Source organism: Stegodyphus dumicola, chromosome X2, assembly GCF_044657685.1.
Source record: "Stegodyphus dumicola isolate Sdum_Otavi_A_Nest chromosome X2, ASM4465768v1".
Lineage (NCBI taxonomy): Eukaryota > Metazoa > Arthropoda > Arachnida > Araneae > Eresidae > Stegodyphus > Stegodyphus dumicola.
This window is the reverse complement of record NC_140781.1, coordinates 97,186,848-97,200,269: the sequence shown is the minus strand read 5'-3', so window position 1 is coordinate 97,200,269 and position 13,422 is coordinate 97,186,848. Positions and strand designations below refer to the sequence as shown.

Genomic DNA, 13,422 nt, shown 5'->3' with positions numbered 1-13,422 from the left:
TTTTGGCTCATATTTTTGCAAAAATATTTCCATTTTCCTATTTTGCATAAAATTAAAAACCATTTTCTCAAATTTCACACACAGAAAATTTTTCATAATGGTCTTGACATTTTTATGTTCGGTACAAAATGTAATTTTCAGTGGTGAACTGCAATTTCTAGCATTATTCATTTAATTAATGTGTGCTATTATCAACATGCCAGGAATACCAGACAAGGTAAAATATGGTATAAAATATCAATACCATCTAATTCATGCTTAAGTATGTATGACACATATATGTGGTTATAGGTATCTAGGGAGACACGTCTGAACTTTTAAGGGTATTGCCTTTTTTATCATAGTAATAAGGCTTAAAAATCATAGAACACTTCTACAAGAATTATGCTGCTTAATTTAAAACCTGGTAAAATTACAGCAGTAGATCTCCAATAATATGCACATGGGTCGAAGAGTTGTGACTATTAGAGAATTTTGTGGATTATGGATTGTCTTTTTGAGTAGTGTTTATGTTTTCCAAATTCTCATTTTACACTAAATTCAAATTATTTTTTATAAAATAACTAACTGAAACATATATTCAGAATTGTTTAATGCTTAACTATTGTATTTCTTAAGAACAGTTATCTGAAAGGAAAGTAAAGATTCTGTCAGTACAAATGGAAAACAGCTGGAGAGAAATGGATAAGTGATGGGAAAATATTTGAGAATAATAATTAAAAAAAAACTTCAAAAAATACATTTTAACTATTCTACATAAAACAAATTATATACTCAAGTGCAAAATAATTTTTATGCTGTCAAATGACCAAAAAAGCAAATATAAACATTTATTGCCTGAAAGCAAGGTGTTCCCAAAAATGAATTTCTAGCTTGCTAGTACAGTTAGTTTCCATGCATGTGTAACTGGATTGATAGCATAACTAGCAACTGAAATTTTAGATTTATTGAAAAAAAAAAAAAATTCTAGTTCCCTTTTCTTTGCTAGGTTTTTCATTTTTTACATCAGAAATATTTCTGTAAGAGCTAGAGTTAAGAATTCACCTGTGTTCATCATCAGTGTGAATAAATTGTTGCCTGCATTAATACAAGACTTCTCGGCATGTAGTTCATGATCCTATGTGAATTGCAAAAATTGTAGTAAAACTAAAAGTTTCTGAATATGCAACAACTGAAAATTAATTTGAAATCAATTTGCCAATCTGTACATGCCCACATGCTTTCAGATATACAGCTAAATTGCAAGGAAATTCTTTTCATCTCCAGTTTTGAGTATGTTAAAATGTTCATAAATCGTTGTATAGTATGACTACCGTACCTCCTCAACCAGCAGGGTTTTTGCAGGACACTTTTTACTTTGCAAACATACTAATCAACAACTATATTCTAGTATCTTTTAAAAGAAAAGGGTTTGCTGTAAAGTACCTAATAAATTTCTCTTAACAAGTAATTTAAGTCTGTAAGGCCAATGGGTAAAATTATTAAAATTGCACAAAATATAAACATTTTTACTATTACAATCGTAAAATATAGGAAGTTTAAGTAGCAGAGCTAAAATAAAGTTTTATTTGTAAAATTAAAGGTATCAGCAATCTTTCTTGGAATTGAATGTAAAACGTATGGCATTCTGGTTGTTTACTATTTATCGTAATGAAGAAGGTGGTTAGAAATACTGTGTCGAAAGCTACTTTGTAAAAGCTGACGGTATATAATATTTGGTAGTAGTATAAGCTAAAGTTGATTGTAACTAGCATTGTCTTAATTGGAAGAATATGCTCGAATGCTTGCAATTTGAATATAATTTCAATATATTTTTGGCTGCATCCGAATGGGATAACTCATAGTTCTAACTTATGAAATGAGAACAAACCACAGACTTAGTAATTTTTTGTACATAAATTATATTAACTGTTTTGCCCCCAATCTTCTGTCTATTCAAGTGTCGAATAATCACCCTGCCGCTCATGTTAATGTTTCCACCTAATCACATTAATACATGACTTATTGGTTCTCCGGAGTTGCTGAATGAGTTTTCAGTTATCAGAAAGGTGCAATATCGGAGCTTCTGTTTCCTGGAGAACCCATTTTCAGTGAAGTTTTTTGTTCTGAGTATATCACAAAGAAGCGGGAGAAAGTTCAACCTGTCTATATTGCCTTTTAAAGCACTATAAGATCTCAAAATCTGAGCATCTGCAGCCAAAGAAATGCTCTAAAAATTTAAAAGACAAGTTTTTGGGTTGTAAGGAAAGCATGGAAATTCACAGGCAATGTAAACTAGTTTAGGCAAGCATGGAATCAACTGAGCACAAAACAAAATTTAGAAAAGCAGCTGTATGAAAAATAAAACATATCTATAGAAACACACTAAATACAGACATAATTTTGCATCAAAAGTAAGGAAAAAAATTTTTTTAAATGAATAAAGTATGAAAATAATATGCTGAATATAATTTTTGTAGATGCATGCATTTCTACTGAAAATATTTTCAGTTATGGAAAGTAACACAAATATTGTATCAATAGATGTTGGAGCATTTCTGACCACTGACATTCTGCCAGTTATGATGCGAATGATATCAAAGATTGAGAAATTACTACATACACCATTTACTTCCATCATAATTTTGAAGAAATCAGAAAGAGTCGCTGAATTTTTTTTTCTCATGTCCTTTTCTGATATTAGCTGATCTTTTAAATTTAGTTTTAACTGAAGTTTCAGTAACATTAGGTGAAGATTCAATAGGTTTAACCTCAGATTTCCAGATATTGTCAGGTTTGGTAAGCTGAATTTTAAGTACCTTCCTCACAGGAATTGTGGGAGTAGCTTGCGATTCTGCATCTATGCCAACCTTCTTCAGAGCAACTCTATTCTTTCTAAGATTTCTTAATATTAAAGGGATTTTTAGGTCAACTTTTAACCACTTGCGCTAAAAAGACGTGCCACAAACGTCGAAATGCTTTTGTCTCAAACTGCGAGCGACGTGAATACCGCGTCGATAGGCATTTATCACAAAAATGAAAATAACGTGGTACACACGTTGTCTAACAACGAGATTGTTTATTTCTCGAGTTACAGCTCTGGATAGCACTCACAGATGCGCAGCGGCGTAAATGAGACACTTTACCACTTGTTATGTTGTAGCGCATGGCACCGCAACCGTGAAGTTTAGTCGTAGCGCAAGTGGTTAAAATTGGTTTCATGGCCTAATTTGCATTTACAACACTTTACATTTTTAATCCAACTGTCTTCACATTCTGAGCTTCTATGGCTGTTGGCCCACTATCACACTTCGGTAGATACTGTTAGATATGCTGGGACATTGAGCTACACTGCTCTTGATTTGTAGCTATCAATCAGTGTATGGAAGTGCATTGAATTTGTAGCATCATATACTCATTCTATTCCAAACTTATTTACTAACTGCACTTGGAATAGAGGAACTGGAAGGTGTGTTTGAAATATCATACAGCACACTTTAATTACATTTAAACCTCCTGCCATGATTCTTGTTAGAGTACTTCCATTATCTGTGGTGAACCTTTACCTGTCCTTTTATTGTTGGCGTTTCTGTTCTTGCTGCTGTTGTGTATGGTAGTGTTAATAGTATCGACATACATCATTGCAGTCCAGGCTAGGGACAAAATTGGAAAATGGTAATAAATAAAGGATCTAACAGAAAAGTAATTATTTCTTATTATTAGTTATTGAATTATTAGAAATAATTATTAAACTAGCAGCTGCTAATTTTCTGGTAATTTGCTTCGTGTGTGTGTGTGTGGGGGAATTTGAGACAAATGCAAGGGAGCTAGTATATAAAAGTTTACATTCTGTTAGCTTTTTTTCCAGCTGGATGTGCTTCTGTGATTCATTCCACTCATCTGTTTCTATAAAAATTGATCTGGTTGAACTGGACTTGCTGATATCAGCTGTCTGTTTCTGTCAATGGGACACACTTGTTGCTTTCTCCAGGGATGTTCTTTGACTTTTGTTGATCCATCAGTTCACACATCTTCATCATTATTCAGTTCCCGACGGTTTTGGCAAGGGGGCTTAATATCGATTGGCAACTGCTTTCTGCCTGTGATCTTTTGACTGGCTTGTGGGCCCTCTTTGTCAACAGTAGTGTCATTGTTCATGTCTCAGAATGATATTCTCTTGGTTCATAAAGTTGTAGTTGTTTACAAAGCTTTCTGCTACTGTATCTGATTGTATTAGTCTGCTCTTTGGCAGTATTACCCTAGAGTATTTTGTATATTTATTCTTTTCCAGCCCATTGTCTTTCATTGTACAATCATGAGTGAGATCCATATTACTATTAGTAAAAGTAGTAAATCACAAGTCACTGAATAGCATTAAGGGAAGACTAATATTTTTTAACCAACTCCTCAAAGAAAATTGAAAACAGTGGCTAAAATCTCAAATTTGGAAATTAAATACATTAAGCAATTTTTTCTCGTGTGGGAGTCGAACTTTTTTGTTTTACTTTTCAAAATTAGTATAAGCATTTATAAAACATAATTTTAGGGACTGGCAGACCATATAAAAATTTTTATTAAAAATTTAAATTTTTAATAAAAATTTTTAAATTTTTGCAAAACAGATTTAAAAGCCGAAACATGAATATTTCTATTATTTAAAACATTTTCATATTTGGTAGTATATGTCTAAAACTGGAAACAGCTGGTTGCAGAAATAAAGCCCACATGAGGACTTTATGTAACTATTTTTAAAAAAAGCACCTACATGCACGCATCATACATTTTGGACAATTGTAGCACATCTTTATACAGTATGGAGGAGTGGAGGTAAAATTATGTGCTAATCAATCACTTGTGCACACATGTAAAAAGTGTATGTGTGTGTATATATATGATATATAGGAATTTGTAGCTGAGGATGATAGCAATGAAGATTTTTTAATAAAATTCATTTGAAAAAAGGAATGCTACCATCTTTATTCACCCTCATCTGATATGTTAAATTTGAGTCTCTTTGATTTGGGGAAAAGGGAACAAATGTAAGGTATTTATGCATTGAAAATGGGTACTGACATATTCATCTGCTGAAACAAATCCTTTACATGCCAGCATAAATAACAAAAACTGTGAACAAATAAATTAAATTTGTAGCATCATATACTCATTCTATTTCAAACTTATTTACTAACTGCGCTTGGAATACTAACCCACTTGACAGGAATTCCGATGAGGCAGGATGTGCACTATATGTTTTGCTTATATGATATTCAAACATAGGGCATGTTATATTACTGCAAAATAAGGGAACAATAAAAACCCTGTTATAAAAAGAGATTTTATTTACACTTTGACATAATGCATTTTATGATAAACAAGAAGTATATAAACTTACAAATACAAAACAATTTTCATGTAATGTGACTTGCACAGTATGAAATGAAAAAATATAGCAACATGTTATATGCTTCTTATACTTTATAAAGTTTATTGAGTATTTGTTAAGAATATTTTAATAGAAAATAAGTTTAATAAAAAAAAAGGTATATGTAAACTATGAAGTTTATGTTATCAATATCATAGGTAGTTAATATTGAGTTTTATATTTTTTTTAGCAGGTACACACAAATAGCATTAAATGTTAACCATTCCATCTCCCTTCTGTGGGATTTCCGGGGTTTTCTCAAATTTCATGTGCAAAAATTTCTTCTGAATAATATCATACTGATGTTGAAATTTTCAAAAATGAAAAATGCCAAGTACTGTTTTGATAAATGTAATTTTTACGTGTGTTTAAGAAAACAAATTCCTGACCAAACGTTTATCAGAAATGGGAAAAGGAAGAAATAAAACTAAGAGACAAAAATATTAAAGGAGTTTACAGGGTCCATAGTAAACTTTTAAGGTAATTATTTGCATTCAAGTGTGGAGTTACATGAGACTATGAAATGATCTGTCTGTAAACAATCTTGATTACATTAACCCGTTGCACTCCAGACGTGACTAAGAAATTCGTTTGTTATCATTAGTTCCCAGAGCAGTGCAAAAGGTTGTTTATATGGAATTTTAATCAAAATTATAAATCCATAAATTATAAATCATTAATTTATGTCAGCAGTGAATAACAAAGGAATATTAATTTATTAATAGCACATTTGTTTTTAACTAAATCATATTAATACCATGCTTTTAACTAAGTCATCATAAAAACAAATAATTTCATCTAAGTTGTACTGCAATTTCATTATTGCTAGGAAAAAAAAAAACATTACACAGAGCATATCGTAATGAAATTGGGATAAAAGACTTGTCAATTATGTGATTAATAAAAATTTGTAAAGTGACTGCCTTCAGAAAATGTATTAACACATTCCTTTTGTTAGAATTTTGAGAGATGAACAAGGTAGCTGATTCTTCTAGCACCGTATGAATAAAAATATCTTTGCTTATATCTTTATGGAATTAACATGATTTCAAAACTGAAAGCTCTTTAGGGGAGAAAGGGCCCACCAGCGGCCGAGCGGTAAAGACGCTGAACACTGGTAGTTTGGTCTGAGGTTCGAATCCCGCGAACGGGCTGGCTGCATGGGCGTTTTCGTGGTTTTCCCCATGTGTAACGTGTATACGAGCCAGTTTCCCTTAGAAAGTCCTCCACGAAAGGCATCCCTCCCTTTAGGCAGATAGCCCTCGTGTGCTTTGCCATAATTAAATACACCTTTAGGGGAGAAAGTGTGGGTTTGCTTTAGTCTTTGTTTGTATGCCTTAAATTCCTGAAAGGAAGGAATATTAAAAGTTTTTGAAGGAAAGTCCATAAGAATCATTTTCATTTCATAATGAATTTTCACATACTGCACACACCAGATTATAGTGAAGCATGTCCGATCAAATAAAAGTTATTGCTTTTTTACCCGTGGGAAAGAGTTAAGAAAACTTATTGAAGCTAAATCTGCAATGAAGCAAGATAAAAAAAACTGATCAATCGTGATATTGTACAGCACCTTATAATTACTCTGAATCTTCATTAAAAATTCCATGATGAGCAGTAATTAACAGGCTATGAACTGTCAAATATCTGTTGATCAAAGAATTTATGTTTCTGTATGGTTTTCAAAAATTTAAAAGAATTTCTGTGTTATTATTCGTGCATTCCACTCATCACCTTCATGCTCAGCCTACAAATGGCATATCTTAAGACAATAGTCTGTGGAGCCACTTGAATTTCCAAGCCTGTCAAACTCAAGGTGTTTAACTGTATCCATGTTATAAAGTGCATCATTTGCAGCATAGTATATGTAAATCAATTCAGAACTTAATATTATGATACGTAATGGTGAGTATAATCTTAATGCCAGAGTTGGTTTAACCCTTTGATGCGCGCAATATTATTTTTATAATTTTTTTAACTAAAAATTCTAGAAATTGAATATTATGATCCTAGAGACAAATAATATACGAATAAAAAACATCTACTCTTGTCTATTGTTCTGTGGGTGGTGGTCGCACTGTGAAACCACCGCGCGTCTAGGACTTCGAAACTTACTAATGTAGTAGGAAAAAAAAACTTACCCTTTTCCGCACGCGTTTCCAATAAATGACGAAATTTACGGATTTTTAAAAAAATGTATGTAAGAATTGCATTATATATAATTTTTTTACGTTATTTTACAAAGTAAATCATCAGAAAAAATTAAAAATAAACATTTATGTAATTTTTCTGTAGCAGTGAAAATATAAGTACCTACATAAGGACATTTGGATAGATGGATTAAAAAACTCAATAAAATAAAGATAAAAAAGAACTCAGTGGTTTTTTTTTTTTTTTAAATTTCAAATAAATTTTTTTGTGTGACACTGTTCAAAGCATGTTTTGTCTCTTTGGTACATGCATAGACCCACATTGCACGTTTCGCACATACATCTTGCTCTATGAGGTTTCTTCCTTGTGCTACAAAATGTACACTGCGTGGATTTAAATTTCACTGGTATATGTCCAGTGTTATTTAGTTTCTTTTCATCTGGCACATGAAATTTGTGGTTTTTTTATGTTAATGGGGGGGGGGCTTGGTCTTTTTGGCTTTGCATGGATCGTTCATTTCCCATTCATACTTATTTTATTCGTATTTCGTCTCAAAATATTCAGAAAATATTTTTAAATAAAACTTACGCAATTTCTATTTTTAATTATAGCAAAGTATATTTACATTAAATTTAAACTACAGGAAATAATTTATAAAATCACAATACTAGCTTGGGGAGCAAGTGTGTTGATGTCAGAGAAAAGTATTTGGGAAAGAAAGACCTTTTTACTGGGCAGGTGCATGTATTGTTTAGTAATAAAATAACTCTGTGGTTTCAAAGCCCTTTATCTATATCCGGGAAAAAATAAACATTCCTTTTTGAAAAGCAAGCGAATGCCATTGAGAAGGAAATGCCAGTGGTTTCAAGGCGCAACCACCAAGCCTCTGGAAGATTGTAAGCATTGTGACACAATGCTCTAGTGGCGCAGTGGTCGCTCCCTGGAACCAGATAGCAAATGCCATACATATAGAGTTTTTTTTTATATATGCAGTTTAATTACTCCAATTTTTTATTGTTTATGATAGAAATTATGATGTGTGATGACTAACTTTTGAAATTTAAAGTTTTTTATATTAATAAAAGGAAGTTATTTTGTCTCATCGAAAACGAATTTTAAAAGGCATCCGATCTGAAGTATTAATACCTAAAACATATATGATTCTACAGTCATTTTGTGTTATTTAGATGTAAAAGATCACTAATCAATTCATTTTCACTCAAAAATTTCGGAAAAAAAGAGGAGAAAAAAATTCGGAAAATGGTGGTTTCAGGTCGGGATCACCACGCATCAAAGGGTTAAGTGTTCCACGTTTGACTGGCAAGAACCATTTTCAACACATTTCAGAATCTTGAGCAGAACAACAACGAATTAACTTGCCTACAATCTGGTGAGCCTAGAAGTACGATGATATTCGAATAAGAATAAAAATTCTTTCTTCAAGTGTGTCTGTACCATTACAGTATTGAACACAAAGGTGAAGGCACATTGATTAATACCTCAGGGCAAATGCCTAACTTTAACCAAGATGATGGAAATGCCATCAGATATAGCAGAAATTTGTTTATAATCATGTTTATATAAGAAGAGTGGATTGTAATTGATTTATATTCAATATGTGACTAGTGATATCACAAGTTGAATATATGAATAATGATTATGATAACTAGATGATGCTGTACGATTTTGCATTTGACAGTTTTAATTTATTCCCTTAGTTGCAAGTTAGATTTACTACTCTCTTAATTTTCCATTAGATAGCATTGCAGTCTCTTTCATTTGATCAGGCATTTCCATTTTATTAGATACAACTAATGTGTACAGTATGAGAACTCTTTGTTTCAAAACAAATGCTCTTTTTGAATTTTACTTATGACTTTAAAAGTTTTATTTAAAATAAGCACAGTAATTTTATTTGAAGCTTGGATTTCTAAGTTCATTTTACTTTTATAAGATGTCATTTCACGGCAAAATATAGATCAATGTTAGTTATTTTGGTTGGTTGGATATTAATCTTCTGCATTGCACTCTGTTATCCTGTCTGCTCCATGAAAAACTGATGGAAAATTTTTTTATGAGCTTGATGCAATGTTCATTGATAAAGTATCTCTTGTTCAGTTTAACACTGCAGTTCTAAAAACACAACAGCAATCACACATTTTATGTCTGTTCTTTCTTAGATCTTTATGAATATCGGAAACAAATTTTTTTAAACTTTGAGCAATAGTTGTGTTTCAAGAATATGGCATTGTTCCCATGCTTCAAAGTCATTGCTAGTAAAAGGGCCACCTACTTCACAATATCTACATACCTTTTTTTTGGTGATGTTGAAGAGGTATGTTGTAAGCTTGATCCTTCCTCCAGGTCTTGCCTAAAACATTGACTGTTTTTTCTACAGCTCTTAGGGCCTGCTCTGTTTTCGCTTTGAAGACCAAAGCTTGCATGGCTGCTATGTGATGACTTGGTTAGTGATGCAGGAGGGCTGTCTTCTACATCAGTTGAAGCAGAATTTTCATCAGAATGGGCATCCTCTTCTTGCTCCAGAACGATAGAATTGCGATGATTGAAACCTATGTCAATACCAAATTTTTCTTTCTTAATATTGTTTTGCATTTCTCGTCCAACTTCAGTTCGAGGTATTGACTTCGGAGTTCCCGTATCCAGAGATAAACTCCTTTTATCTTTGCCTATTCCATCTGGAGAATGTATTTGCATATTTGAGAGGAAATATTTAAATCCTTCTATTGTAGGATAAGTTGAATTTATGGAAACTGTGTTTCGACTGCCATTCAGTCCACAAGGGACATCAAGAGATAAACTTCTTCTGTCTTTGCAGAAATCTGATTTGTCCATGGACTCTTTTTCAGGTAAATCTAAATGTTCCAATTTATCACCGTTATCTGGTGAAAATCTTGAAATTTTAGCATTACATAAATTTCTCACATTGCTGCCAAATTGTTCATTCTGAAAGGGAGCTTTAAATAATTGTTTATCGAAATGTGGGGGTCTCACATTTATATGTGATCCAATTTGCCCATTTCTGAAAATTTCCTTACCATGAACTGACCAAATTCTAGGGCTCTCACATTGTCCCTTTACACATATTTCTCCATCCTGTTGATTCCACATCTGATTATTATTTTTGGCATTCTTCTTAGAATTCCTATGCAGCTTACTTTCTTGTTTCTTCCAGCCTTGAATGCGAGCATTTCTGTCGTTCTGATAGCTTGCTTCATAATTTTTGTGCCGTCTGAGACTACTGGTATCCCGAGAGCTTTTGTGATTTTCCTGTTTACGTTCTTTCCTGAAAAAAAATAAATAAATAAATAAATAAATAGCAGTTTATAATCTTGTTACCTTTATCACATGAAATCACTCTTTTAATAGTCTTATTAAATGCTTGATGATAATATACATTTTAATGATAAAATATATGTATACATGAGAGCTTCATTGTGATTTAAAAGAATTTACATGAAGAATAATTTATGTATTATTGATATTTGTTATTCAAATATCATGGATTGAAATGTAGTTACATGTAGTCAAAAGTCTTTAATCCGGACTCGTCGGGACTTCGGCGATTCCGAATTATCGTTTTTTCCGGATTATAGATCATCAATGTAAATCTGGTAAGATGGCATGCAGACATTATAAAATTAAAAATATGAAACCATAATTTATGAAATAAAGAGCAATTATGATCTAAAGGGTATCAAAATTTAGAAAAAAAAGCTTAATATTTATTTGTTTACTTTATTACTTTATTACACATTTCTTTCAATGCGCTTTCGCTTTGTAGATCCTTTGGCAGCTTCAGAATCGGAAATTCTTTTTGACATAATCGAAAGTTCAAGCTTACTTTTATAAAATTGCTCTAACAGTCTGCAAAAAATAATAAGCCGGATCCAATTAGAAGATTAAGGAAGAATGCAATCTGCATCATTAACTTAGCTAATTAGATAATTTTAGCTTAGCTTATATCGTCCGTTATACATTAAACACGCATGCGTAAACGTATTGTGCGCATGCGTCAAAGCATTATGTGTTGACGCATGCGCAGAAAGTTTGTAGCTTTGAGGTCCGGATTATAGATCATTCTGGATTATGGACATCCAGATTAAAGACTTTTGACTGTATTTAGTTTTATTGAAAATAAAAGTCATTATCATGTATAAATTTTACTACTGTTTAGTTCCTGGTGTCTATAAGAAAGAATGCATTTTGAGAAACAGATGATTTTTGATAAAATGTTTTGTCAAAGAATCTCAAAATCAGCTCTTGAAGAAACTTTTAGATTTCTGTAAATCATATTTTTTTGTTTTGTAAATAAATTTATGCAAGGTACTAGTTAGTGGCATCTTTCTGCCTTTTGCAAAATTCTAGTGGACTTATCTATTAAAATCTCTCTATTTGTAACATTTGTGAAAAAGCTTTAAAAGAAATTAGGCTACATAAAAGGATGGACTACCACAGCTAATTTTTCCATAATGTGACATCCATCGAAGAACTTACTTCAGCGATTATAACAATAAGCTTATGTAGGTTACTATTCTCATTCAGTCTTACTTTTTAATTTGCTAATATCAATCATAAATTAGTTTTTGTTTCAAACAATGATCTGTATTCCTGGAGGTTAGTTTATGTTATTTGCCACAAATTATACCATAAAATGCAAAATATTAAATATTTTTAAGGTATTATCACCTTTGCTCACTGGTAGCAACCCCGACTAGTAATTGAAAAATTCATAGCACAAATCCTGGTGTGGAAAGAGTGGATTATTCATGTTTCCTACTTAAAAAAAGGAAAAGCCATGTATAAATATTTAATTTGCAAGATTTAAGCTGGCACCCAGATGGTATAGTAGTTAGGGGAGCCGACTGCAATACCTAAGGGCACGGGCTTGAATCCTGAAGAAGGCATGGATGTAACTGTTCATCCCTTTATAGGAGGCAAAGGTTGCCCACCTATTAGGTGCCTTCATAATAAAGTGACCACCACTTCTGGCCTTAGTTGTGGGCAATCTGAATTCGACCCAGGGTGGATAAAAAAAAACTAAGCTGTAATTTAAAGACAAATTGTTAATGCATAAAATTTACTTAGCAATAGAAAACAATAGATACATTTAACGGTATAGTGGTTAAGGGAGCCAACTGTGATACTAAAGGGCATGGGTTTGAATCTTGGAAATGGCATGGATGTAACTGTTCATCCCTTCATAGGAGGTAAAGGTGGCACACCTATTAGGTGCCTCCATAATAAAGTGACCACCACTTCTGGCCTTAGTTGTGGCCAAGCCGAAGTCGACTAAGGACCCACCATTGGGGTAAAAAAAAAAAACTAAGCTAAAATTGTGAAAGTTTTGTAATGTTTATTCATCAATAGAAAACATTAGATATATTTAATTGTAGTATTGTTATTTGAATTTATCAAATGCTAGGAGATTTTTAATGTTAAGAGAAGGATTATTTTGAATCTCATTGCATTTTACAAATGTGTGTAAGTTTCCATTTAATAGTTTAAAGGTGGAAAATGTTTTCTTCACTTAATTGTAAAACTATTCTTTCTATTACGCCAGAGCATTATTTCAACACAAAAATATATGTTTTCACCTTTATAAATTATTTACACACATAGATTGCAAAGAGAACAGTTTTTAATTTGCTTTCCTTAGAGAAATAAAATCAGTATTACTTGCACTCCTAATAGCATTATTTATAGTCCTTCCTCATGATATTATCTGCAGTCCTATGTTAATAAAGCAATGAGTGATTTGAATATATAGGAATTTTATGGTAGTTATAATAACAAGTACTGTTTTTATTGAGAAGTGCAATAATTATCAGAAATAACGTTTTTATTAGAAG

The 13,422-nt window shown here is 32.1% G+C and overlaps 1 protein-coding gene across 3 annotated transcripts in view; it reads right to left on the bottom strand.

The window, feature by feature from the left end:
- Positions 1-5,295: 5,295 nt before the first annotated feature.
- LOC118183217 (uncharacterized) overlaps positions 5,296-13,422 on the bottom strand; it is a 199,147-nt gene continuing 191,020 nt past the window's right edge. For all 3 annotated transcript variants that reach the window (XM_085809965.1, XM_085809963.1, XM_085809964.1), the window contains exon 18: positions 5,296-10,856. In XM_085809965.1, coding sequence (XP_085666091.1) covers positions 9,842-10,856 — 1,015 coding nt within the window. In that variant the 3' untranslated portion in view covers positions 5,296-9,841. The remainder of the gene's footprint in view (positions 10,857-13,422) is intronic.